The 26,713-nt window shown below is 38.0% G+C and overlaps 1 protein-coding gene across 2 annotated transcripts; it reads left to right on the top strand.

Annotated features, from left to right (window-relative positions):
* The first annotated feature begins 5 nt into the window (after positions 1–5).
* clip1b (CAP-GLY domain containing linker protein 1b) lies at positions 6–26,401 on the top strand. 2 transcript variants are annotated; one of them, XM_049468566.1, is made up of 22 exons: positions 6–453; positions 1,991–2,162; positions 2,330–2,817; positions 3,713–3,837; positions 4,554–4,749; positions 5,325–5,522; positions 5,635–5,738; positions 6,143–6,203; positions 7,206–7,310; positions 8,409–8,534; positions 8,986–9,102; positions 9,874–9,931; positions 10,195–10,445; positions 12,489–12,551; positions 18,655–18,761; positions 21,625–21,745; positions 21,893–21,942; positions 23,167–23,227; positions 23,992–24,148; positions 24,235–24,287; positions 24,396–24,508; positions 25,476–26,401. In XM_049468566.1, exons 2-22 carry the CDS (start codon positions 2,075–2,077, stop codon positions 25,699–25,701), a joined length of 2,868 nt encoding a protein of 955 aa, XP_049324523.1. In that variant the 5' UTR covers positions 6–453; positions 1,991–2,074; the 3' UTR covers positions 25,702–26,401. The 2 variants fall into 2 exon arrangements, with proteins under 2 accessions (XP_049324523.1, XP_049324524.1); XM_049468567.1 differs by lacking the exon at positions 7,206–7,310 and having other exon boundaries at positions 7–453.
* The last annotated feature ends 312 nt before the right edge of the window (positions 26,402–26,713 follow it).

Here is a 26,713-nt window from a genome sequence, read left to right as displayed (position 1 = left end):
TCCCGCACAACAGCAGCGAGCTAGCTAGCTATGTTAGCCGTTAGTTAGCTTTAGCTGGCGGCTCAGGGGCGGATTGAAAGCGGGGAGTTCTGCTCGGATAAAGTGGATTTTCTTCATGTTTGGAACTAACAACTGTAACTCTGTATAAGTAGAGGTGTAGCCTGGCCGGTGTGGCGAAGTTACTCTGACTCGGTGCGCCATATTAAGCTAAGCTAAGATAAATTAGACAGAGGATGGAGCTTTGTGGATTGTGCAGATCAGACATTATAGAATTAGCTTAGCTTAGCATAGTCTGCTAGCTTGCTTGCTAACCACTAGCCAGCGTCTGGGGCTCGGCCTCACCCTTCAGAGCGGCCTGTGTGGGAATAGCTGAGGAGCGGAGCGGAGCATTCCGCTGGGATGTAGCCATAACATTCCTGCACTGGCGGGGTGGGGTACTGCCTGGCGTTAGAGGTAAGTTAGCCAGTTATAGCTAGTTAAGATGTGCGAGTTATTTTTTTTACACCTTCTCCAATTGACCATGAATTAATAAAGAGGGAAAACGTGAATTCGGAGCTTAACCACACCACAGCGGTGTTTGTTATTGTACCGTTTCAGGGGTTGGTTACGTGGTTGGCTAGTTAGTCTGATAGCATCTCATCCCGTCGAAGTTGCACACGCAAAAAGCGTGAGAACTGTCGCATTTACTATACAGATTAAGCACTATTATTAAGACCAAGACTGTTTAGCTACATGTATACATGTAAATATATTCACCTCAATATTAATTAAGCTTTTAGTCTGAAGATGAACTGTCAAATGGAAACGAGTGTCCCGTTTGTTTTGGTGTGGACAGACAAGAGAGACAAGCGAGACAGAAAAGACAGATGTGTACTGTTGTTTTAGTACTTTAGTTTTAATAACTTAGTTATTTAGCTAATGTTATTTCCAACATATGTTTATCAGTGCATTAATCTGCTCACAGCTCGTGTAGCCCCAATATAGCTAGAATAGCAGTGTACCTCTATAGAATAATTTATACAGGTCTGGAAACAAAATAAGAGAACACTTAAAAATTATGAGTTTCTTTGATTTTTACCAAATTGAAAACCTCTGAAATATAATCAAGGGGAAGATGGATGATCACAAGCCATCAAACCAAGCTGAACTGCTGCTTGAATTTCTGCACAAGGAGTATAAAATTGTCCAAAAGCAGTGTGTAAGACTGGTGGAGGAGAACATGACAAGAACATGAAAACTGTGATTAAAAACCAGAGTTTTTCTGACCTTTTAAAACTTTATGAGTATGAACTTGCTTTCTTTGCATTATTTGAGATCTGAAAGCTCTGTATCTTTTTTGTTATTTCAGCTGTTTTCTCCAAATAAATGCTATAAATGACAAAATTTTTATTCCGAAATCATTGTGCATATATGGGGAGTTATATTAACTTCAAGCTCAACTAACTAAGCTTTTAATCTAGATCAGTGGTTCTCCAACATTTTGGCCACTCCTGTACCACCCAAAATCAAACTAACAAACTACAAAGCACTATACATGTAAAGCTGTGTTAAAGTGTTATTAGTGTTATTAACCAACACACTTTATAACCTTATTATACTTTTGTTCCTGTGTAATAACAATATCAGTACAATGTTGGTAAATTGGTCTGATTACAGCTCTTTTGGTACTATACTATAAAAGAAGCCCTGCATATATGAAGTTAAAAATGTGTAGAACTTTATTAAAATTATATTGTTACTGTTATTGTCCTACATACAAACTTTATTCATAGCTTGTTAATTACATTTGAATGCTGTCTCATTTGAACATACAGTGTTCTTTGTTCAGTTCCAGCTGCTGGTTAGGTCAGTGTTTACTGTGTAAGTAAATCTAACAATAGGCTGCCTTACACTGTTTATTCATCACTATTGCAGATTTTCTTTATTATAAAAATCTTTATTATTGATTTTTTATTCATATATACAGACTGATGCTCTTTTCTCTCATAAGGTATATCTCCCGATGTTGGAAAAGTACTGATGATCCCCATTTCCCTGCAAGACCAACATATTTAAATGCACAGGGAGGGGAAACATGAGTACAGGAAAGCCAAGCGGTCTCAAGCCGCCCAGTAAGATTGGTAAGCCTACTGGTGTACCAACCAAGACCTCCCCTCCCTCAGGTAAGATTGTGAACTCAGAGTGTAGATACGTTTATATTTACAGGAATACATCTATCGCAATAATTATAGCATCCATTTATCGTACAATAAATTAACCTGACCATTACAGGAATTACATAATTGTTTTGAGTGTTGTCTAAACTTTGATTCCTTCTGTTTGTTTGCAGCTACTCCAAAACCTGTAACATCACCAGGTACCGGCACCCCCGCTGTTAATGAGTCAGTGGCCGAATTCTCAGTAGGTGAGCGCGTGTGGGTGAATGGAAATAAGCCAGGCTATATTCAGTTCATTGGCGCGACCCAGTTTGCACCGGGACAGTGGGCAGGCATCGTTTTGGATGAGCCCATCGGGAAGAATGATGGCTCGGTGGCTGGAGTGCGGTACTTTCAGTGTGAGGACTTACGAGGTATCTTCACCCGGCCTTCCAAACTTTCCCGGGCTCCGATCCCAGAGCGCGAGACCAATGGTGCGCAGAATTCGCCTGCCCAGGCGTCCTCTGCTGCCGCCACCGCTCCTGCTGACGGTCAAACCGCCGCTGCTAACAAGACCTCAACCAACCTGTCCAAAGACACCAGTGGTTCTGTTACCAACCTCTCCGAGGCGGACTCGGCTAAGAAGGCGAAACGGGAGCTGAAGCTTGGAGATCGTGTGCTGGTAAAACATTTATTTAGCCCTCTTTGACACTAAGAATGGCTGACTCTCTAGAAATTTCAGTCATTTAATTATTATATTAAATTTAGGATACACTGTGGTTTATTCAGTATAAAAATAGTGTTTTAAATAGTACTTTTACTGTTTTAAATGCACCTTAACAAATGCACTGTCATATTTCATCATGGCTAAATCAAATTCTCAATAAACAGCTAGAATATACATAGTGTCTTAAATTAATGTATTATACTGGAGACTGTACTTACAGAAGAAACATCAAGAACCGTGAGAACTATCAGAACCGTGAGAATCCTGTCATGGGTGTTCACAGACACAGCTGTATGTGTGCTGGTGTCTACCCCCTCAGCTGTGATTCATCATGGCATTTTCAAACATCAGGACACATAAAAAGCTTTTGTGTGGGTGACAAAGGGCTTCTTTTAGTAGAACGCTTTAGTAGAGTTACAGTCAGACTACCAGTGCTGTGTCTGTAGGCACAGAGTTGGTGCAGGTTTTTTCTGTATTAAAATAAGGTAATAAATATTCATGATCGGTTTAAAAGCTGGGCGTGATTCATGAGAAACTCGCCCTGCTAAGTCAGTATTTCTAAATGTGTAGCGGTGGGTTCTAGCGCAGAGACCTGTGTTTCACAGCGATGTCACTGCCATCTGTGGCCGGGTAGGAAATCTGGCACAGTTGCTCACTCCCTGTTGATGCAGAGCAAGGCTGATAGCTATCATAAGGAAGTTTGGGGGGGTGGGAGGTGAACAACAACAAGGTGGCAGATAACTGTGAGAAACATAAACTGGGAAAGAAGTAGCTTATGGCTTTTGTCTGTGTGAAATTCATGTTTTTTTAAATGATTAACACATATGTTGTGTTATTTTTTTTATTACAGATCGGAGGAACGAAGGCTGGCGTTGTACGCTTCCTTGGAGAGACGGACTTTGCTAAAGGCGAATGGTGTGGGGTGGAGCTTGATGAGCCTCTTGGAAAGAACGATGGCGCAGTGGCTGGTGCAAGGTATGATGCTCCACCGACTGTAATAAAAAGAATAGTGTCTCTATTGGTGCTACTCCTGATGCAGAACACTGCTACCTGCACTAAGTGACAAGTGCCAGAAAACATTCTCCAGAACTTTGTAACTTACCTGAGTCATATTATTGTAAAATCCTGTAATATTACTCTACAGCCTCAGTCCACATGCTTCTCACACTTTCAATTAGACTTGGGATGATTGTTATTTTTGTGAGCATTGTATTGTTCAAGAAAAATGTGATAAACAAAACTATTGGTATTTTAAGACCATTTATACCACTGATATAAGGATTGCACAATAACATTATAAGGTAGTAACATTCTTTGTAAGAGCAATGAACTTTTAATTAATATTAGTTTGGGACATGCTAGAGAAATGTGTATAGCATATATTTAAAAGCTGGTAATCTTTACAATTGGTGTTACATTGATCATTGTGTAACCAGCTACATTTTTAAATATAAATTATATATAAAGTTCAGCAAAAAAATGTTTGAGGTCATGTCCATATATTGTACAATAATTCAATAGTGTATTAATTGTGACAGACGCCTTTCACTGATGCTTCTGTATCTCTCAGCTTGCCCAGAAATGCATGTGTAAACTGTGCAATACTTTAATACCATTAAAGTGGCATCAGTGATTGAGTTATGTTTTGTGTTTGCCTCCCTGACCCCTGATATGTCATTTTTGTCTCCTAGATATTTCCAGTGTTTGCCAAAGTATGGCTTGTTCGCGCCTACACACAAAGTGACCCGCATTGGCTTTCCCTCCACCAGCAAAGTCAAAAGCTCGAGGCGCAGGTCCACCCTTCAGCAGAGCCCCAGTGGATCCTCTGCCAGCACCCTGAGCTCTGTTGCCTCTTCAGTTGGAGGCAAACCCAGCCGTGCAGGCCTGGTAATTCTATGTCACACATACTATAGAGTAGGGGACAGTTCCATCCATTCAGGATCATAAATGCTGCTTTTAAACTGTATTTACACTGTGATTTTAACTGTGAAAAAAATATGGTTAAAATGTTTATCACATGTCAATATTGTTAAGTTTTTATTAGCTGAACTAAAGCCCTATTCGAACGGTTTTGGTTTTGCCTTGCGAGGAGGAGTAATGTAATTTTACTACAGAACGACTGTAAAACTTTGCATGAGATAAGAAATCTCAAAACAAATGACTGAGATGGGAGTGGCTACTCGATTTACGCACCATAACATGTATGTGAAGTGTTTTGTCTCCTCTGTACTTCAGAAAAGATGCAAAACAACTTACATAAAATCTAACATTATTTTTCAACTTATTTACATCTTTTTACAGAATGTAAAAGGATCCAAAATCTTCTCTGTTGTGGGAGCACATAGTCCATAAAACAGTCCTGAAAACACTGAAACGAATCCCATACCAACATCGATTTAAGCTTATTAGCTGAACTGAACAAACTGTTTTACCGTTTTTATGTGGATCTTTCCATTTCATAGTTGACAGAGACGTCAATACGCTACAACCGGAAGATCTCGGGCACTACGGCTATGCAGGAGGCTCTGAAAGAGAAGCAGCAGCACATAGAACAGCTCCTGGCTGAGCGGGATCTCGAGAGGACTGAAGTGGCCAAAGCTACGAGCCATGCAGGAGAAGTGCAGCAGGAACTGGCCCTGCTTAGACAAGGCCAGGAGCAGGTAAGCTGCTAGATCTTAATTATAATTAGTTGTGAATAGTAAAAAATACAATTTCTGTGTTCTGTAGATGTTTATGATATTTATATTCATATGCATATATTTCTGTTACAAGTACGCTCTGGAGATGGAGGCTAAGTTGGACCAGTTGCGCAGGCTGGTGGAGACTGCAGACAGGGAAAAGGTGGAGTTGTTGAATCAGCTAGAAGAGGAAAAAAGGTGAGATGTTCCACAGGGATGTGCCAAAGTCATGTGATTGTGCAAAATTACCCCAAGGAACAGCTTGAGAACGTCCACACTTGTATAAATTATGAGGTGCTAGCTTTTGAGTTAGGCTGAACACTGCCTAGATGAATTATAGGAGTTGGAGTAAGGCATTTAACATTCCTCCATCCATAGTGTCACTGTGAATATGTCATATAAGGCATTACCACCCACAGTGGACAGTAGTACAGTGTGTGGTAATAATGGTGACCGGCAGCATTTGGCCAGAATTGTCAGTGAAGAAATAGTTATTTGGCATGTCAGTATCATGTTGGGTTTTTCATTCTAGGTTTTGATAATATAAACATATAATAAACCTATAATAAGTGTTAAATAAGGGTCCTTTCTTTTTTACACAGGAAAGTAGAGGATCTTCAGTTCCGAGTTGAGGAAGCTTGTATTACCAAAGGTGATCTAGAGGTATGTGATACTCTCTCCCAAATAGGCATTTTATTCTTTTAGGACTATTTGCAGTAATTGAAATTTAGTAATTGCATAATTAATTGATTGTAATTTCCTTCTGACATTTGTATTTGTATTTGTGTTTAACATCTATCTTCTGTCATTTAGTGTTAATCAGTACTTAGACAGACTCGAAAACTAAGCAGATATTATCTATTAAACCTGTACAGTATGGTCAGGGTTTTATCCATTGACAGAGTTTCTATAGATTCCTTATTTAAGAGTCCAAATATACATTATATAAATAACCCAAAATAACCCTTGTTTGTAATATAAAGAGTTGCTATTTGTTTACCCAGTCTAACATAGTGAATGTGACATGAAACACCTGATACTGGGTTATTATAAATTTTCTACATTATTATTTATACATAAATGAATAAAAACATGCTGTTAAATATAAAGAAACATTTTATTTCTTACAGAACTATTCCTTTTTCAGTGAGTAAGAAAGGCATTTAACCCTTAAGCTTCTCTTTTGCTTAGTAATGCTGTAGTTTGTGCTGAAATGAATTTGTGTTGTCATAGATTACGTTAACATGTTCTTTTAGAGACATCCGCTTCATGTTTCTTGCAGTTCTTTTTCATTTTCATTCATTTATTCACACATTCATTGTTTCGTTCATTCATTCGTTCATTCAATCATTCGTTCAATCATTTCTTTTTCTCACTTTTCTTTTATTTTGGCCTCCTCTTTTGGCTCCTCCCCACCGGCTTGGTCTTTGAGTTCTTTTGGATTGTTGTGGTTTCTTCGCGCCCTTTTTCCCACCATTCCAGACGTCTTCCTTCATCTCCAGCTGCCACTCACACAGGCCTTGTGCCGCCACTCTCTTTACCCTCATTCATAGAGGAGGATGATGTCAGGTCCGGCGCGGGCGAGGCTCGTCGTACTGGGCTTTGGGCTTGCATGTGACTGCAGCACTGCTCTTCTCTCTTTCTCCCTCCTCTCTCTACTAACAGACGCAGACCAAACTGGAGCATGCCCACATTAAGGAGCTCGAACAGAGCCTTCTCTTTGAAAAGACCAAAGCTGATAAACTCCAGAGGGAGTTAGAGGATACTAGGGTAATTCAGTCTTGCACTATCATATAAAGCAGGCGTCTCCACCAGCGAGTTTGCATGAGCTGTCTCTCGAGCTGTCAGTTCCTCGCGTGTTTGTCACGTTTTGCCTTTGTTTGCATGATGGAGCGAGGTAGGTTTGGAGTTTCCATTTTAAAAAAGTGCTTGAGAAGATGACAGGAAGCTTAGGATGTGTTCAATAACAGAAATACTATAAATTATTTTGTAACCTGCGTATATTGTTTGTTTACTTTAATAGTGAATATGTATGTAATGTAACAGAGTATTGCTCTAACCCCCTGTTAGTACAGTCAGATGCAGCCAAGCATGTTAATGAATGTGAGGAACAATGTAGGAAACAATGGGCCTTATTCACCAACCGTTCTTAAAAGATAGTTTTTACAAAAAAAATGAAATTCTTCACTGTTTTCCTATTTGAAATATAAGTTTAAGCAAAGGGAAATAGGATTTCTTATTAGGAGAGTACTTTTTAGACCAAAAGAGGTGGTCTTGGTTCTCTCGGATCAACTGAACCATGGTCTGGTTTGTTTGCAGTGTGAAAACACTGGACTTTTAGAGCAATTACAGGAAGCTGAGTTATGTTGTCATCACTTATTAAACAATAGAAGAAGAAAAAGAAGAGGTGTTGTGCCGAAACCTGACTCCCATTGATGAGCAGGTGTGTCACGCAGCAGTATGGGTATAACAGATTACAGTACTGGTTCTGTATCTACTGTAACTGTAGGTTAACTCTTATATATAAACAGAATAAAAGCAATCCGAGGGGAATCTGATACACTCATTCTGCTGCGGGATGCACCTGTACTCTAAGGGGGCTGATATCTGACAGAACACTTGGAAATGCAGCTCACTGAACTGACAGTATCCTGCAAACCAATCATTGTTGAGCATGAAGTGACTCCACCCTCGTAGGTGATAATGACTTACTGTTTAAACTTTGCTGAAAAACTGATTTAAGAAACTTCTTAGAAACATCCTGGTGAATAAGGCCCATTGTAGCCAGTGTAATACCCCCAGTGACTGTGACTCATGTGTCTGATAGTTCTCAATAGTTAACTTTAATTTATATGTGTTGTGTTTTAGGTGGCCACAGTGTCGGAGAGGTCGCGGATTATGGAGCTGGAAAAGGAAGTGGCTGAGCTGCAGCTACGCCTGCGATCTCAGCGAGCAGAAGCTGGAGCAGCCTCTCCTCCATTGCAGGACAAAAGGGTCTGATCTTTATTGATTTATTGGTGTCAGTTTCACAAAATTTACAACATTTACAAATTTGATGCAATATTTTATGAAAATTACTTACTATGCATAAAATGTATTTTAAAAACAGAGTATTGGAATCTGCCAGTGCTGATGCATCATAAAACGATGATTTGTACGAGTATCGTATAAATGTTTTTAAATATTGTAATATAATATTTTTCCCACATCAACCAGTTGAATAATGCATTATTACATATGTTAAGGGGCCAAAATAAAATAACAGATTGGCCATATTGTCCAGTTCTAGTAGCAAGCTTTAAAAATAATTTTAATAATTGTAATCAGTTAAATTATTTTTGATGATGTTTTTTATATGTAATTCATGTTATTTAATGTTATGTGGTGGGAGTGGTGGTGATAATTCTGATAATTCTGTTGATCATTGTCTCCTTTGTTTTTACAGGTTAGGGAGCTGAGCACTGAGCTAGAAGCCCGGCATAAGGAGGTGCTTGTTCTCCAGCAGAGACTCAGCTCCTCTGATCAGGAGAATACCTCCCTTCAGCATCAGCTGAAGGATTTGGTATGTATGCTAATTGTTACGTATTTAGTCTAGGTTTGTCCAGGCACCACATGCATAAATAACTTTGATTGCTGTACCTCTCAAGCATTACATGCAATAAACAGACATATACACTGACATTCCATAGGACATGTCATAGGACAGAGACCCACGATTTTGTAAGCAAGTGTAACCAAGTCAAATAAAACATCTTTTTGCTGCTTGATGCAAAAACCATGGGTGTATCTGCCAGACAAATATAGCCAATATAATTAAATTCACTCTTGAATACATAGATATGTGCATTATTAGTATCATGACATGTTGGATCAATGACATCTGGTGACTTCTGACGAAATCTGAAAATGAAAATTTAAATGAAATTTTAACTATCAAAATAAATAATAAAAAATATTGCAGTGAAGGTTGGAACTAGCTTTTAATATTGTGCAGTTTTAATGTTCAATATACAATATAAATAGTGAAACACCCAATACATAGAGAAATAATGTGCATATGTTTTCTTTTTTTTTCATATTATTTGCAGACAAAAATACAATGCAAATAAGTTTGTATGATAGTACAAACAACAGAATTGTACATTAAATATGGAAATACTTAGGGCAGCACAGTGTAATAATTAATCAAAGAATACAGGACTTTCTATGTTTAGCAGATGATATTATTGGTCAGCTATTTAGCATTCTGATGAAGGAGCATGATAAAGGAAATGTTCCTGTATCCAGGGTGTGAGAAATCTGCAGTATTATTCCTTAAATGTCTCCATTTCAGAAGCAGAAAGTTGAGACGGCATCTGAAGAAAGTAAAACCACAGCATTATCCATGCAAGGTAAACAACACACCTCCCTAACTCATTTGCAATTTATAGAGCTCATAGTGTTGAGGGTTTAAAGTACAGTATTGCAGTAATTATTTTTGCATACACGTCCAGATACAACAGATATAACAGTTGCACAGGGATGCTTCCTTCAGCACCCTGGGATCGTATTATTTTTGTGTCACGTTTACACTTTCTAATGCTGACCTGAGCAGAAGGTGTGCATGCTGCTGTGAGAGAGAGAGATCCTCACTGTACTCTGCCTGTGTTTGTAGACATGGAGAAGAGTATGGGAGCGGAGAGAGAGCGACTGCAGCAGCTAAGCAGTGAGAAGAAGAAGCTGGAGGAGGAGCTGGCCTGCAGGCAGCAGCAGGAGCAGACACTGAAGGAGGAGCACGAGCGACAGAAGAAGGAGCTGCAGGAGAAACTAGGCCAGACGGAGAAACAGATGAGCAAAGCACAGGAGAGGAACACAGAGCTGGAACGGCAGGTGGCAGAGCTGCAGCTGTTTAAAGATAAAGCCCAGGTGAGCCGTGTCCTAAAAAACGAATACACACAGAACAGAGTCAGTTAACCTACAGGGCAGAGGTGACTTTTATAGCTCTAATAGCTTTAGGAATTATGAGTCATGTTTGGCTCTGGACCTTCAGAAGGAATTAGTGTTGTTGGTGTAGAATACACTGGTGGTCTATGTGTTCATAGCTACACACAAACAGCCACAGCAGCGTCACAAGGTACACTGAACAGACAAAAGTATTGAGACACATGCTTGTGAATTATTTCGTCCAAAATCGAGCAGCACCTTAGTCACCATAGCAACCATGATAACTACCTACAACTGTGTAGGAACACCATAGCAACTACTTAGCAACACTGTTGCAACCACCTTGAATACCAAAAAAATATATATATAGCAACACTATAGCAACCACAACAGAACCATTTAGTAGCAACCATTTGACAACCACAATGTTGCTGTGCTATTTAGCAACCAGTTAGCAGCACTATAGCAAAATCATAGCAACCACATAAGATACCATGGCAACCACTTAGCAACACTGTAGTAACCACTTAACCACAGCCACTACGTAACATCCTCCTGAAATACCATAGGAGCCACAATGGAACCATTTAGTAGCCATAAAAACCAGTTAGCAACACTGGAGTAACCACTAATCAACACCATAGCAAACACCAGGGATACAGTAGCATCCATTTAGCAGTTTTTTAGTAACCACCTAACAAAACCAAAGCTTTAATAGCTTTAGGAAATGTTAGTCATGTTTTGCTTTGGACCTTCAGAAGAAATTACCATAGTGCAGTTAGTGTAGAATACCCCAGAGCCATAGTAAGGTCATTAGCAGCATTGCTGTGAGGGTTTGATTGCATTCGGCAGCAAGAACAGATGATACTGAGGTCAGGATTTTGGATTATTAACTCCCCACCTCATTACTATCTCCCCAACTCATCCCAAAAGTATTGGTGCTTAATACCTTTCTGGTCTATGTCTGGCATTAGGCATGCTCCAGAGAGTCCCATTCTATTGGCAGTACTTCTGTACATAGACTAGTACATGGAAAAGCTGTCTGGACTTCTGCACATCTGTATCAGTAATGGGTGCAGCTTAAAGTAGCTCAATGAGTCCATTAGAAGGTGTGTCTGAATGTTTGTGATGAACTCATTGCACCAATAATGCATTTTCCATGTTAGTGCAGTGATCTCACTTCATCCTGTTTCAGTATTTCTCATGACACACCCATCACACCCTGCTGTCTCTGGGGTTTTATTGTGTTTAATGTTATTAAATACATACAGTACCATCAGTCTGATTTCCTGTGAACTGTTCTAAATGCTGAATAGTTTTGGGATCAGCTTAGTGTTTGTGAAGTGAAAAAGGAGTGGGTTGTATTTGGATGTAGCTGTGGAGCTGAGCTCAGTCACTTGGCAGTTCTTCACACTTAATTTGGAAAGAGAACATACGCTAGATTAGAGCTCTGTCCTTTTTTCTACAATTGAATGGACTGACAAAACAGTTGCATGGATCTGAAACTTTGTACTGTATCCAGCAAGTCAGTGTAAAATAAAAACATTTCTTATGTTGCAAACGAGAGCAACCACATTACAACAGTTTAGCAACACCATAACACCCTTTGTACCTTAGCAACTAACTAGCAACACCATAGGAACCACCTAACAAGATCATAGCAATCACCATAGCAATCACATATCTGTTGCCTAAGAGTGGAAAACACTTTAGCTACATAACTATCTTTTGTTTCCTTTTAAAAAACTATATTCTATCACATTAAGTAATGTGATATTCTATTTTTATGATAGTCATGATGAAAGTGAAATGTGAAATTTTATAGCATTTCCAGGTGGTGCTTTAAGTCGACATTCAGAGCCTCTAATTAAAGTAATCTTGCCATCTTGTGCAGCTTTTACCAAAAAATGGCAATGTTGTTGTTTATTATAATGAACAACATATCTATATCTATAATATTTAAGATATAATGTTTGTAAAAGTCTGGTCATTTCTGCCTTTTGTGTTTTGCCTGTGCTGTAATAGAATTCCCAAACTGCAGAAACTCTGGAATGTCTAAAGCTGAAACATCAAGAGCTGCAACTCGAGGTAAGAAACTGGTGATTTTTTTTTAATTAACCAAACCAAACGTGGAGTCTCAACTGTCCAGGAAAACCTTTCTAATAGATATTAGAGCATTGCTGTTTGCCAAGATTTGTTTGCCAAAAATCATCCAATAAGTATTGTAGAGCTCCATCATTCCACTGCTGGGAACTTTATACCTTTTCAATCCATGCCTGACTATGCCAATCTTTTTGTATTGGCAATATATTTATAAACGGATTTAACTAGACTAGTATATGTGCATTGCTGTATGTGCATCTGTACTACATATGCAATGAATGCAAATTAAAGTATATGACTTCCTACTTTTGGAGGAGTTTCCAAATACGTTTTGGCCTTTTGTGTATATCAAGTACTAAAATGTAGCCGGGGGCATTAAAGCTACTGTACACTGGCATGCCAAAAGTCATGGGAAAGCAGTATGTACATTGATCATGATGTATTACTTCATTGGATCTCACAGTTCTTTAGATTTTAATGGACATGGCAAAAATCATGTGACGTGATTCCAGTTTCTCTATCATTACATGTGGTATGTCATTATGTTCATTCACTAATCGCTCAGCAATTAAACAAAAAAACTAAACCCATGTTCTCCTGAAAAATAAAGTAGTATTAGTCATTAAAATGATGAGTACAGGATAAGTAGGTAGTGTGAGTATTAATAACACAGTACAGTATTATTGTATAATCCTGAAGTGACGCATTCTCTCTAAATGTCACTAAAATAATGATGAAACTCCAGCTGTCTCTCTCTTCTCGGAGCTCCTGTTAGGTGCAGGGCTGAACTTGCACTCAAACAAGCTCTGAAACGCTGTTTTGTGAACTGAACCGTTAAGAATGAGTGGCGTAACAAAGCTGCCACACAGCTGTTACTCAACTCGTGCATCACTCGCCTTCCAGCCCTATGCAAAGCATGTTTTGTACACTCATATTTGTGATTATGTAAGTTTCAGAAGGGTCTAGCTCATGCGAGAGGACTGTAGCCTGTAGGGTTCGGCTGCTTCTATAGGACTGAAATACTGATCATGTGCCCGCCACTGGAGCTCATGAAAAAATAATGCAGTTCCCATCAGTGTCTGTTACTGAGGCGCCGGTGAGGCTGGTGAGCGCTACAGTACAGATTAGGGGTGCACAATATAATAAAAAATAAGAGTAAAATAACAGAAATTGGGATGTTTGATAATACTGTTAGATATGCTGATATGCTGATATCGCCTTAGTGTTTGAATGCACTCTTTTTTAATGAGTTTTTATGACACTTTTATTTGTATTTTTTTTTGTGTTGTTTTAGTGTGGGATTTTAATTTAGTTTATTTCACTGCTGTTATCAAGTTGGAAAAATAGTAGTGGTATGACAGAATGTTTGCTTCATTATTGATCCCCCTAGGTTAGTATTTCCCAGTTATTTTTTGTTTATATTTTTGGGTAAGATAATGCATAACAAATTAGAGTTTTAAAAACATGGATATATAACAATAATGTAAATAATGCAAATAAAACAAAAGTTCAGAAATCAATATTTGGTGGAATAACCCTGGTTTTTAATCACAGTTTTCATGCATCTTGGCATCATGTTCTCCTCCACCAGTCTTACACACTGCTTTTGGATAACTTTATGCTGCTTTACTCCTGGTGCAATAATTTAAGCAGTTCAGCTTGGTGGTTTGATGGCTTGTGATCATCCATCTTCCTCTTTATTATATTCCAGAGGTTTTCAATTTGGTAAAATTAAAGAAACTCATAATTTTTAAGTGCTCTCTTAATTTTTTCCTTAATTATATACACTATATGCAGCATTACAAGTTTTTTTTTATGTCTGTATCAGATTACAGAAATACACGTTCCCATCAGTAAGAGAGTCGTGCTCAGATTACAGAAATCATGTTCATTCAGAGTTTAGATAAGACTCAGATTTAAAAGTTTGGCATCAGATTCAAGTGATTAAATTCTTACAAGAGCTTCCAGCTCCAGCTGTTCTTAGAGAGTAAAGCAGCAGAACTTCAACAGCGCTGCCCAGGCTGAGCTTTAGACATAGAGCGAATTACATTACATTTGGTCATATACTTACTCTTACTCTCTGTCCCTCACCCTCATTCACTCTTTCTCTCTCTCTCTCTCTCTCTCTCTCTCACTCTCTCTCTCTCCCGACTCTCTCCAGGCGTGATGCAATCATGCACATGCTACAGTCAGCCATGGCGGCTGGCAGCCTCTTTACAGCTGGCTGGGCAGGAGAGTTCGGGGGTTAAAAGCTGCGAGTCGTTATCTGTGTGAAGGCAGCTGGCACGTGCCAACCCACATTTTGTCCCCAATTCTGAATTTGCATTTCCCCCCTTAATTTTGTTTCTGCATCCAGTTTTCTAGCCAGTGTCTTTTTTTCTTGCGGTAAGGAACACTAATGAATTCATGAGCGTCCTGCACTGGTAGCGTTGGAGGTCGTTCTGTTAACCCTTTGAAGCCTGAACAATCAAGTATTGCCAGAAAAATCTAAAAAAAACAGGCGAAGCTGATTCTCACCATCTAGTGTTGGGAGCATTGCAAGTGATGGAGTAATTTTAGTGATTGTTAAATTGGAAAGAAATTTGGGTAAAAAAAAGATTTTACAGAAGTAATTTCAAACTATTGTATGTACCAGTTTGTATGTATCACCACATAAGTCTGTTGTAATGCTAAGGAGTATTAATAAGGTCAGAATAGTGAAGAAAGAATAAGGGAGCTGCACTGAATATTCTACAACCAAATTATGTGTCCTTTGTTGGTGTTTCTGCTGAAAAAAATTAGGCTACATTTAATTTATGCAGTGGTGAAAAAAGTGAAACATGTTCAGTTTTCCATATTCACCCAAATGTTTTATTTTGTTTAGTTTGAGTTTCGACCAATTTTTATTTGGATGCATCTTAATAAAGTAATGATTATTTTTAATTGTAATAATAATAATAGCAACGGTTAGAGTGCAAGTAAATATAGTTGGAAATTGAGAATTATCTCATATTCAAATATATACAGTACCAGTCAAAAATATAGTGTTTTTTCTGTATTCTGCATTGTAGATTAATACTAAAGTAATCCAGACTTGAAAAATATATTTGGAATTATTTAGTAAACAAAAATGTTTTAAACAAACCAGAATATGTTTTATGTTTAAGATACTTCGAAGCACAAACTGGCATTTTCTCAGTCAGTTTTAATGAGGTAGAGTCACCTGGAATTCAGGCTTTCAGTTAACAGTTGTGCTGAACACATCAAGAGTTAATTACTTAAATGTCTTGCCTCTTAATGTGTTTGAGAGCATCAGTTAAAGTAAAGTAGTGAAGGGGTAGAGTTACAGGTATACAGTGAACAGTGAATATTTGAGTAATGTTCTAATCCAGATTATGAGAAGAAGTACTCAACTTAGTAAAGAAGAAATTACTTTAAGAAATGAACCATCAAAATGTCATGATGAAACTGGCTCTCATTCAAAGGAAGACCATGAGATACCTTTGTTGCACAGGATAAGATCATTAGTTACCAGCCTCAGTATTTTGGTGTGTTTAATACTTAATTTTGCCACAAGATTCTTTCTAAGTCTGGATTTACAATGTAGGAAAACATAAAAACATTAAATAAGAAGGTGCGTTCAAACATTTGGCTGGAACTGTAAAAAAGCAAATTATACACTTGGCTTGTAAGGGTTGAAAGCTCTAAATCACAGCTGAAAAAGACTGTAGTAACTGGATTTTGTGAATCAAATCCTCGTACTGTGAGAGGATTGGTGAAGGGAATATGGAGGCTGACCACAGAGCAGAGACAGGAGCAGGTGCTGAGTGTTGATACAGGAGCAGGATGGGATGGATGGATGGGATGCCCAGGGCTGAGGGTGGAGTCTATATGTGGAGAATCTGATTGGTGGAGGGAGGGGGGTGGTGGGGGATGACAGAGAAGGTGAGGAAGGACTGGGAGGAGGAGGAGGAGAAAGAAGGATGGAATCAGATAGAAACAGGGAGGGGGAGGAGCTTGGCAGCGCTTACATAATGAGGCCGCCCTGCAGATGTCGTCAGAGTGGGCGTGAATGTGAGTGCTCGGGATGACAGCGGCTCTGGAGGCAGCTCTGGTGCTCTCGCGCTCGCTGGCTCTCGCTCGGCAGGGGGTCTGGGTGATGCATTATTGATCCGGCTGGTGTGTGTGTGTGTGTTTTGTGTGAAGAAGATACAGATATGGACGTGGCAGCGCTGCATCAGAGCTACTCAGGAAGCATGTACACATCCCACTTCCAGGTACTGTGCCCTTAGTGTGAGTGGAGCTCAGCGTGGAGGAGAGGGGGCTCTGAATGGAAGAGCTTGTTTTGCCCTGGGTTGGAGTAGCATGTTGTGAAGCGGAGGAGAAAAAGGGTATTAATTAGGAGTGATTGGGAACGTGTGTGTAGAATAGTTTGTGGAGGGAGCATGCAGAATAAATACTGTGATACAGAATACAGAAATTGAGTTATTCTCTGTTCTATGTTACTTTGGATGTTTAAAATCTGTATAGAAACAGATGAAATGAAGATGTGTGCCTTTGTTATTTTGTTAGGGATGCACCAAATATTCAGCAGCCAAAATTATTCATAATAAGCGAAAGGACTGAATAATTTATACAGATCATTGACTAATTTATGGTATTTCACGTCATATTGTAGTTTTATTTTGCCTTTTTTTGTAAAATGCAAGACAAAAATAATTTAAGGCTGTTTAATTTATGTTTTGGCGAAAGAAGCGTTAAAAAAATTAACGAAAACCTGAGATAGCGTAATTTGTGTTTTATTGCTCTGTTTCTGTTTTCTTTAAAGGCAGAGCCATTTCTTTTTAGCTTTTTAAAGGTAAAATTAAAAGGAGGTAATGTTAATTTTTTTTTGTAGTTTTAAACGCAGTTCTGATCTGAATCTGGTATTTGTTCTTTACATTATGTCAAAAATTATGATGAATGGATCAAGAAAAATGCTCTAAAACTACTTGGAATAAAATATATTTTTTAATTGGCTTCTACTAAAATTTATGAAGGTAAACAGAAAATAAGGAGATGTGCACATCTATTTTTGTGCAGTTTGAGGACAAAAATAGAACATGTGACTTTGTGTACCTTTATTTAAGTTTCTTTTTTGTAAAAATCATTTCTTATATCCTGCAGATTGTAAAGATTGTAAGGTATTTACATGTATATAACGCAAAACACTTTCATTGATAGATTGCTGGGAATAGTTTATGGACTGACTGAAATAAGGGCAATGTAAATTTCCTGATTTTATTGAAATATCTGACTAAGTTTACATTCCATTGAAAGCTAAAAAGTCAGTTTCTCCTGAAAAGTCAGAAGACAAGCTGTATGTGTGCATTTGCACATCTGTGTCAGCAGTAATGAATAAGTGCATTCATTATAAGGGGTGTCCACAAATATTTGGAGATAGTATGTGTATGTTTTGTCTATATATATAATTATATATAAATGATTTTATGTCCGACTATTGTACAAATTGAATTGTGTACATAGTAGGTAATTTTGGTTATTTAAACACCTGCCTATTGATCATTTACACGAGGCCACCAACTTTCTTTAATAAATATTTAATGGCCATTGGTGATTCACTTCTGTGGAAATATATGTCTTAATCTACTGATTAACACCATGCAACAAAGTAACCAACAAATCATTGATCAAAACAGTGTTGATTGTGTGTGTGTCAAGTTAAATTAATTATTGAATTGAGCCGCAGTCATGGCATGCGGATGTGGTGTGTAGAGTGGAATTAACACCACTATCTGTCGCAGATCCTGTTCGTTATCCTCGTTAAGGTCGGCCACTGGTTAAATTGGATTGAACTGCTGGTCTCTGGAGAAAAAGTAAACCACTAAAGGCATCTGACTGAGCTGAAAATCAGCTTTTCTGCTTTTTCCTTTTTTTATATCAGCTGTGAAGTTCATCTGCTCGTGCTGTTGTGTTTTATCCACATACTGTACAGTATGTCTGGCTATTTATAACAGTTAATCATTTAAATATTACGCATTTTATCTGTCCTATGCTGCTTGTTTGACGTTCTGCGACTCTCTGTATGATTTGATTCTCCTTTTTCCAGCTTGAAGCCCTGAAGCAGCAGAACTCCAAATACCAAGAGGAGCTTAGTCTCTCCAAGGAGCAGCTCAGCTCTGAGAACCAGCGCATTGGAAGCCTCTGCAAAGAAATGTGAGCAACTTTTCTATAGTCACCCTGTGCAGGCTGCAAGAATTTAACTTTAGTTGCATCATGAAGTAGGCCGACCTTCAGCTCTTTCTCCTGTTGGTTATTTCACATTTTTATTCTGTTAAAAATAGTATAGCAGAACAACATTTAACACTAGGGATAAGACAAAATATTAGTAGCGCCTGTTGATTTTCAAGTAAATTTGCTTAATACTGTCAGCAAAGTAGCAATTTACAGAGATTAAATCACCACAAATATGAACTAACTAGTAAGAACTGGTAAGAAGAGGAGAGCTTTTAACCTATATAACCTGTTTAATCCATAAACCTACAAAAATGATAGGTGGCAGAAGCTTAAAAATGTGTTTAGTCTGTCTGTGATTTTAAGTGCATGTCAGGTGGTATGTTAAAAAGTATGTATTTTTATTTATAATTAAAATTCTGAATGCCATATGCATAATTGTAAAAAAAAGTATTACTATTAAGATTAACATACAAATGTACATTATTTTTTAATGATTAATTATTATATACTATGAATAATAAAGCATAGTAGAGCGTTTTACCACAACATGATTCTGACTTCAGAGGGTGTTCAAGTGGTGCATCCTGATGGGAAACTTTCTAGTCTGATTAAATACAGTATTTAGTCATTGAATCAACATAAAGTGAATTTAATCCCAGAGCCAGTTGAGCAACTTTTAAGCAGCTTTTACTACAGAAAAAATGCAATGTCTGTCAATCATTACATAATAGTTCGTTAATCGTAAGTGTGGTAAAATCAGTCATAATACTGGTTTGAAGTAATGTTCTCAGCACTGTCCAAGTTTTAAGAATATTTACTTATTTTTAAGTGTTTTACTTATTATTATTGATTATTATTTAGAGAGTATCTTGGTGGACAAATTACGTAAGGAGACAGGTGGCCACAGCATCTTTCATTTATGAATCAAATCTCACAGTTATCCCTAAACTCACACAGGGGCGCGTCCTGCACGCGCTCAGTACAGGTTCCGCAGCAGCACTGTGTTATAGGAATGTACCTGCAAGTCCCGCTCCATTAAGTTAACACAGAAAACGTGGAGTGTAATGGGTCTGTTAAAAGCCTAAGAGCCGTGTTCCAGCCGCTTCTCCCAGGAAGCATTACATAAGCTCATTTCCCATTTCTCCACGTGCTCCAGCGCAGAAGCCCAGGCGTCTGGCCTGTGACCTCAGATCCCTCACCGGAAGAGCTGGAATTCTTTAGTACAGTACGGAGCTGCTTTATCTCCTCTGGGAAGGAGGCAGATGTTCTATAATGTCTATATAAAGGATTGTTCTATGGAAAAGGTCCATGTTTGTGTCACTACTCTTTATATTACACATATATTATACTTGCAAAACATTTAGGCTTTAATTGTATTTAAAAAATAAAACAATGAAGTTATTTTAACAATTTACTAGGACTGAAGAATATATTGTTTTAGCACAACTTTTTTAACTAAAGTCACTGGTGTGATCTGTTTTATTCTTAATGAACTGTAAAATCATAGAATACAACTAAAATAAGTAACATATTTCAGCAGATTATTCATGACTGACGTGAAATGGTACCTACAGTATGTTAACAAGGGCACAAAAAAAGTAAAAAAAAATTTAAGCTGACATTTATGCATATTTATACAGCAATAGGTTGTTTAATAACATAGTTGTTATAAACAGAAATATTAGAAAAAGGACAAACAATTAAATTAATTTAATTTATTTTATCACAACAATAAATATGTTCTATACATTGATATAATCATGGTTAGTAAACACTGTTTACTTTCCACACAGCTGCACATTTATCTGTGCCTTTAATTATGGCAGAGGCTTCAAACCGGCAGCGTTTTGAACTCTGCCCTGACGCTGTACGATCCTTTTAAGCGTGCTCAATTGGATTTCGTCCTGCATCAGACTGCACAGATGGTAAAAATAGAAACCACTTGGTTGCACATGAGGAGGACAGTTGTAAGTCTGCATGCGGTGATACAACTCAGTCTGACTACCCAGCGATGCATTGGACTACAAAGTGCAAATTCATGTGGTTTAAATCGTATCAGGACACGATCCAGATACTACACACATACATGCAGGCCTGTTGTAACAGGACAGGCAAACCAGGAAATCTCTTGAGGCCCCCAGACAACGACTGATTATGAATTTAATGCAACAAAAAACTGTGTGAGAGGTTTTGATTGTGTGATGGTCAATGCAGGAAAGTACAACAACACTGTTATCAAAATCCCCTCAAGGGGGCTCCTCCCACTAGTTACTGACTGTAGTATATAACCAGACTGTATTTTCAGCAGTATTTATGCAAACCATTAATTAATTAATATACATATAATGGGTAAAAATAAGAGACCACTTAAAATGATGAGTTTCTTTGATTTTACCATATTGAAAACCTCTGGAATATAATCAAAAGGAAGATGGATGATCACAAGAGTAAAACAGCATAAAGTTATCCAAAAGCAGTGTGTAAGACTGGTGCAGGAGAACATGCCAAGATGCTTGAAAACTGTGATTTAAAAACATAAATAAATGCTCTAATTGAGAAATATTGTCTGTAGTTTATAGAGTAAAACATCAATGTTCATTTTACTCAAACATAAACCTATAAATAGCAAAATCAGAGAAACTAAATTTTTTCCAGAGCTTTATTTTACTCTCTCAAAATGTGACCTGGTGATGAAAAATGAACGCTAACATATACTTTTAAAGATCTGTTTAGGGAGGGGATATGGTATTTGTTGCCTTAAATCAGCCCTGCATACATGAAGTGATCAGGAGTAAACAGAGTGTTAGTTAAGTTAATGGGAGTAATCTCTTTCATTCTGCAGTGAGGAGCTGAAGCTCGCAGCCAATCAGAAGTCACAGAGGCTGGCAGCGCTTCAGGAGGAGAATGGGAAGTTGGCTCAGGAGCTGGACAGCAGCCGGCAGGACGGCAGCAGGCAGCAGACGGTGTGTATTTACTGCCCGCTTTCTACAGCACAGTCTACAAATTGGCGTTAGGATCTCATCAGCTGGTGCTGTGTGAGTAGTATCTGTTACGACATCCTGTGAGTGGGGTTCGGAGAGATTGAAATAGATTTTCTTCTCATTTTTCAGCTCGACAGTGAGCGTCTGACTCTCAACAGCCAGCTGGAGATTAATGAGAGGTAAGTGGCCATGACGCGACATCCTGACGTATTCTTATTCAACTCATTCCACTCAGACGTAATTACAGAACCTTAGGATTACATTGCAGTGTCTAAAGTTTGGAAACACATTCTCATTTAATGTTTTCTTTATTTCTTTATTTATATAGATTAATACTATAGATATTAATAATGCACTCTGTGTAATGATCAATAAGGTTAAATAAAAAAAAAAACATTTCTTTTTATATTAGGCAAAAAAAAATCCTGAAATATTTCATGTTCTCTTTGCAATAAACAATAATGATGTTAAAACAATACATTGTGCAGCCCTTGCTAAACTCACTATTTTTAAGAGACTATTTAAACAGAGATAGAAAAGAAGGAAAAGATTATCCTCAAGGCTTTTTATGTCTTTTATCTCGAGATCAAGATCTCAAACCCAGTCTTATCGCTGTCTATCAGTGGAGGGTAAGGAAAGGAGGCTTTTTAAAAGGAGGTTTAGCTGGGAATTGAAGAGCGGCCGGAGAAAGGCAGGCTAAAAACAGAGCGCTGTATTCCTCTGAGATCGCCTGGAGGAAACTTTATGCTGCATCAGGATTCACACGGTATTCTGGAGTCCATGAGTTCCTCAGGATGTTTGGTTTGTAGAAAAAAAATCCCAATTTGGATTATTCTTTTTATTTTTTTGCATAAATCGATGCAGCTTTATTGTTATAAACTCCTAAAATAGCTCAAACTGTTGGTGCCTTCCAGCACATATGTTCTTATGAGCATGTTCTACTAAGCTTTTAATCTGATGAGCACCATGAGGAGCTCATGTTAGGCATGTTCACACAGATTTCTGTTGTTTTATGTGTAATCTGCAGTACTGTGCAAATGTTTTAGGCACGTGTGAAAATTAAAATTGATTTTATAATTGTATCTGCTCAGGAAAACACTAATAATTAAATAAATACAAATAATATTTATATAAACAGTGAAATGATTTTATATATTTACAGTAACTTACTGTAAAATTGTGTGTATTGTAACAATAAAAAGCATATAAACGACATGCAAACAACTACAAGTAAATACAGTAAATAGCAAAGCAAATACAAAAAGAGTATCAATAATATCGCTATTATAATAATGTACAAACAATTGAACACATCTGTGTCTGTCTGAGTTTAGGTGCCTAAAACTTCTGCGCAGTATTGTACATTAACTCACTGAATACTAAAAGACTGTCTTCTTTTGCAGGGAAAACTCCAATATGCCAGTATCTGAGAAGGACAAAGAACTACAAGCGTTAAGGAATGAGGTAAGATTTTACTTTTTACTAACCCTCATGTAATCTGTGTATTCTGTATATCACCTAAGAGTCCTAAAATGAGTCAAAAATTACCCAAAAACAATCTACATACCACTTTAAAATAAGGCTCCTTTATAAAGGATTTATAAATAGTTTATAAATTATTAATGGTTAAAAATAAAGTTTTAAATACTTTAAAAACATTAATAAGCACTAACAACACATAGAAAGAACAACAGTGACAATTACTTTTTTCACGTACAAAAATACAATAATATAGAAAGTCAGTAAAGTCATTTAATATGTTAATATAGTTAAATGAATAATGTTATTAACAGAAATGTTAATGCTGACTGGAAAGCCATTTCTTATATCATGGGCATACAGTATAATAATGCAATTACAACATACAGGGTTTAAAAAAGATGTGGTGTGTGTGAATTTGCACATCTGTGTCAGCAATAGGTGTAATGTACCTGCATCCGTTGCTAAGTAGCTTAGTGAATTCAATATTAGAAGGGTGTTCACAAGCATTTGAACATTTGATTTAGTGTATATATCCTGGTGGTGAGAAGCTTTTATGGAGGTCAAAACAAAAGTGACCTCATTTAGGGGGTTTCTCTGCTGTTAAACATGGTGGTGGTTTATTTTTGACTCTTAAAACAAAAAGGGTTAAACATGTTGCAGCCCAACAGAGTTGATTTAGCATGTTTTTAACTATAGCTAGAGGTGCGCAGGCTCTGTTTGATGTTAATGCGCTGTGTGTTCTGCAGATTGCGGTTCTGCGTGGAGAGAATGCCATGGCTAAAACGCTGCAGGCGGCGGTGGAGTCTCTGGAGAGGGACAAGCTGCAGCTTCAGGGCAGAGTCCACAGCCTGGAGCTGAAGCTGGAGGGCAGGCCGGCCGAAAACCAAGAAGAGGGTCCTGCAGGTAAGTTAGCTTTTTGAATCTGTATAGACGAGGCTCCGTAATCACGGACTGTACAGTAATGTTTCATATTTAATATTTCTTTACAGGTGATGCAGCTCTATCCCAGCTCAGAGAGGAGAAGGAGTTCGCTGAAGGACAGGTAGAGACAAATATAACCCTGCTCTTCACTTCAGCTTCTGCTTTGAAGTGCTTTGTCTCTTTGAAGATATTCTGTGTGTACGCTGAGCTCTTATCTCCTGTGTATCAGATCAACTTCCTGAACTCGGTCATTGTGGATCTGCAGAGGAAAAATGAGGAGCTGAAGGTGAAGCTGAAGAAAATGGCTTTGGCTGAGTTTAATGGGAATGAAGAGAATGATGGGTGAGTTCCCTTTATTTGCAAATCATTTCAAAATGATAGTTAATACAATATATTAATTCTTGATTATAATTACATTTCTAATAATATTTGATTGGGGTGGGAACCACAAGGCATCTCACGATGCAATATGATCATGATACGTTGCCCACAGTAACAATTATATCATGATACTGTGATTCTGTGTAAGACAGTCTAATTAATCACAGGACTTCAGGACTACAGGAGCTGTTTCTGACTAACTAGATAACTGACTAGTAGATAACATTCGCTAAAAGGCTAACTGCTAACACCACAGCACAGACCATGTTCCAGCTAAATGAGGCTCCAATCACACAAGTCTAGAATATAAAGCTCCACACATTAAACCTGCACACATTTGACAGAATTATCTTAAGAGAAAGGAGTTGTTAAAGGAGAACTCTGGTGTAAAATGGACTTTTGTTGTAGTAAAACATGATAAAAGTTCTTACCTTTGATGAATAGCTCACATCCGCTCTCCCACAGCGTTCAGAGATCCAGAAATTTTAACAGTTTGTCCAACAAACACCCTTCAGACTGGGAGATACGGGGCATAATTTACCCTGATAAATCACTTTTTACACCGTTATCCAGCTCAAAGTAGCTCCACACCACTTTACTAGGATCCAGAGAGCCCTGACATTTAAAATGAGGCATTAATAACTTAAAAAGTGCAGAAGAAGCTTCTTAAAAACCTCTGTTTATATCCCATAATGCTAGCTTAAGCTCTGTGCGCTGTCATATTTGAACTAGACACATATATACATAGACTCTGCATAGCGAAGCCATTTTTTGATATTTCGGCCTATACCGTCCTCGTTTGGAGATACCGTATAAATGTTTTAATACCACCCATCCCTGAGTACACACTAGAAATTGTGTGTAATTTTTTAATTGCTGCAGGGAATTAACTAAACCTGTTCTTCCTCTCTTTCTCTCTCTCGTTCAGTGGTGAGGTAAAGAAAAAGAAGAAGCCCCCTCCTCGTGTTTTCTGTGATATCTGTGACTGTTTTGACCTCCACGATACTGAAGACTGTCCCACCCAGATGCAGTCTCCGGACTCCCCACCGCACAGCACGTACCACGGCAGCCGGAGCGGCGAACGGCCGTACTGCGACATCTGCGAGGCGTTCGGCCACTGGACGGACTCCTGCAACGACGACCAAACCTTTTAGACACGCCCCCACCCCCCCCAAGCTCCATCCAAACCCCCACCCAAACCCCACCCCTTCCTTTGTAGGAAAAAAGGCGATGCACAAATATGCTTTCAACAAGTTAGCTCCTATTTTTATAAGCTATATTAGTGTTATATATGTTGGTTTATGCGTTCTCTCTACATTCCTCTCAGCTGAGGGCAACGTTAATGCTGCTTCGTAAGAATTGGAATTGTCCAGAAGGTGAGAGATTGGATCATGTTTTCATGTTAATACTGTTTTGTACATAGCATACGTAGCTCATGGTTGGATCACGTCGTGCTCTGATTGGATTTTTTCGGGGTTGAGAGTTAAGGCCTTTTCACAACGAGTCATTTTCTTTTTGGACGGAAAAAATGAAGTTATTTTCAATGTAGTGGAAACTTTACACTAATTCTGATGCATGTCTTGCCTTATGTCCTAACATATAAACAGGGTTAGAAACTCCACAGCTCTCATAAATGTCCGTTCTTTCTGTTTTTCTGCTCTCTTTAATTGATCTTTTTCACACCAGTGCTTATTAGTAGTAGTGAACGGACATCAACATTTTTTTCACCATTGCATAACATTTCATAGCCTTAATGTATTTTTGTCTTTTTTTATTTTTATTTTTCTGTCAAAGAAAATGCTATCAAAACAACAATTTAAAATGTAAAACTGTTTTTTTTTGTAAACCAACAAAGCACAATACATTTACCTCAGCAGTGAATGGAATGAATGAGAGTCTGTCACCTCTCCCTGACAAATGGTCCAAAATAACTTGACTTGACTTGAATATTAGACTGAAATTTTTTAGCAGCATCGCAGTCTATCAGTTTAATACTCTGTTTATAAACGTATTTACATTTTTAAATCATGAAATGAATTATTTAGCGTCCAGACTTGATGTGAAAGGGCCTTTGGTAGCCGGTTTGGTGGTGAAGAATCTGATTGGACCGTTATCATAGCCACAGGGAAGCTTTCACTCCAGTGCAGGCACTCAGAAGAAGTCTAA

The sequence above is a fragment of the Astyanax mexicanus genome, chromosome 20, assembly GCF_023375975.1.
Source record: "Astyanax mexicanus isolate ESR-SI-001 chromosome 20, AstMex3_surface, whole genome shotgun sequence".
NCBI lineage: Eukaryota > Metazoa > Chordata > Actinopteri > Characiformes > Acestrorhamphidae > Astyanax > Astyanax mexicanus.
This window is presented reverse-complemented; position numbering and strand designations above follow the sequence as displayed.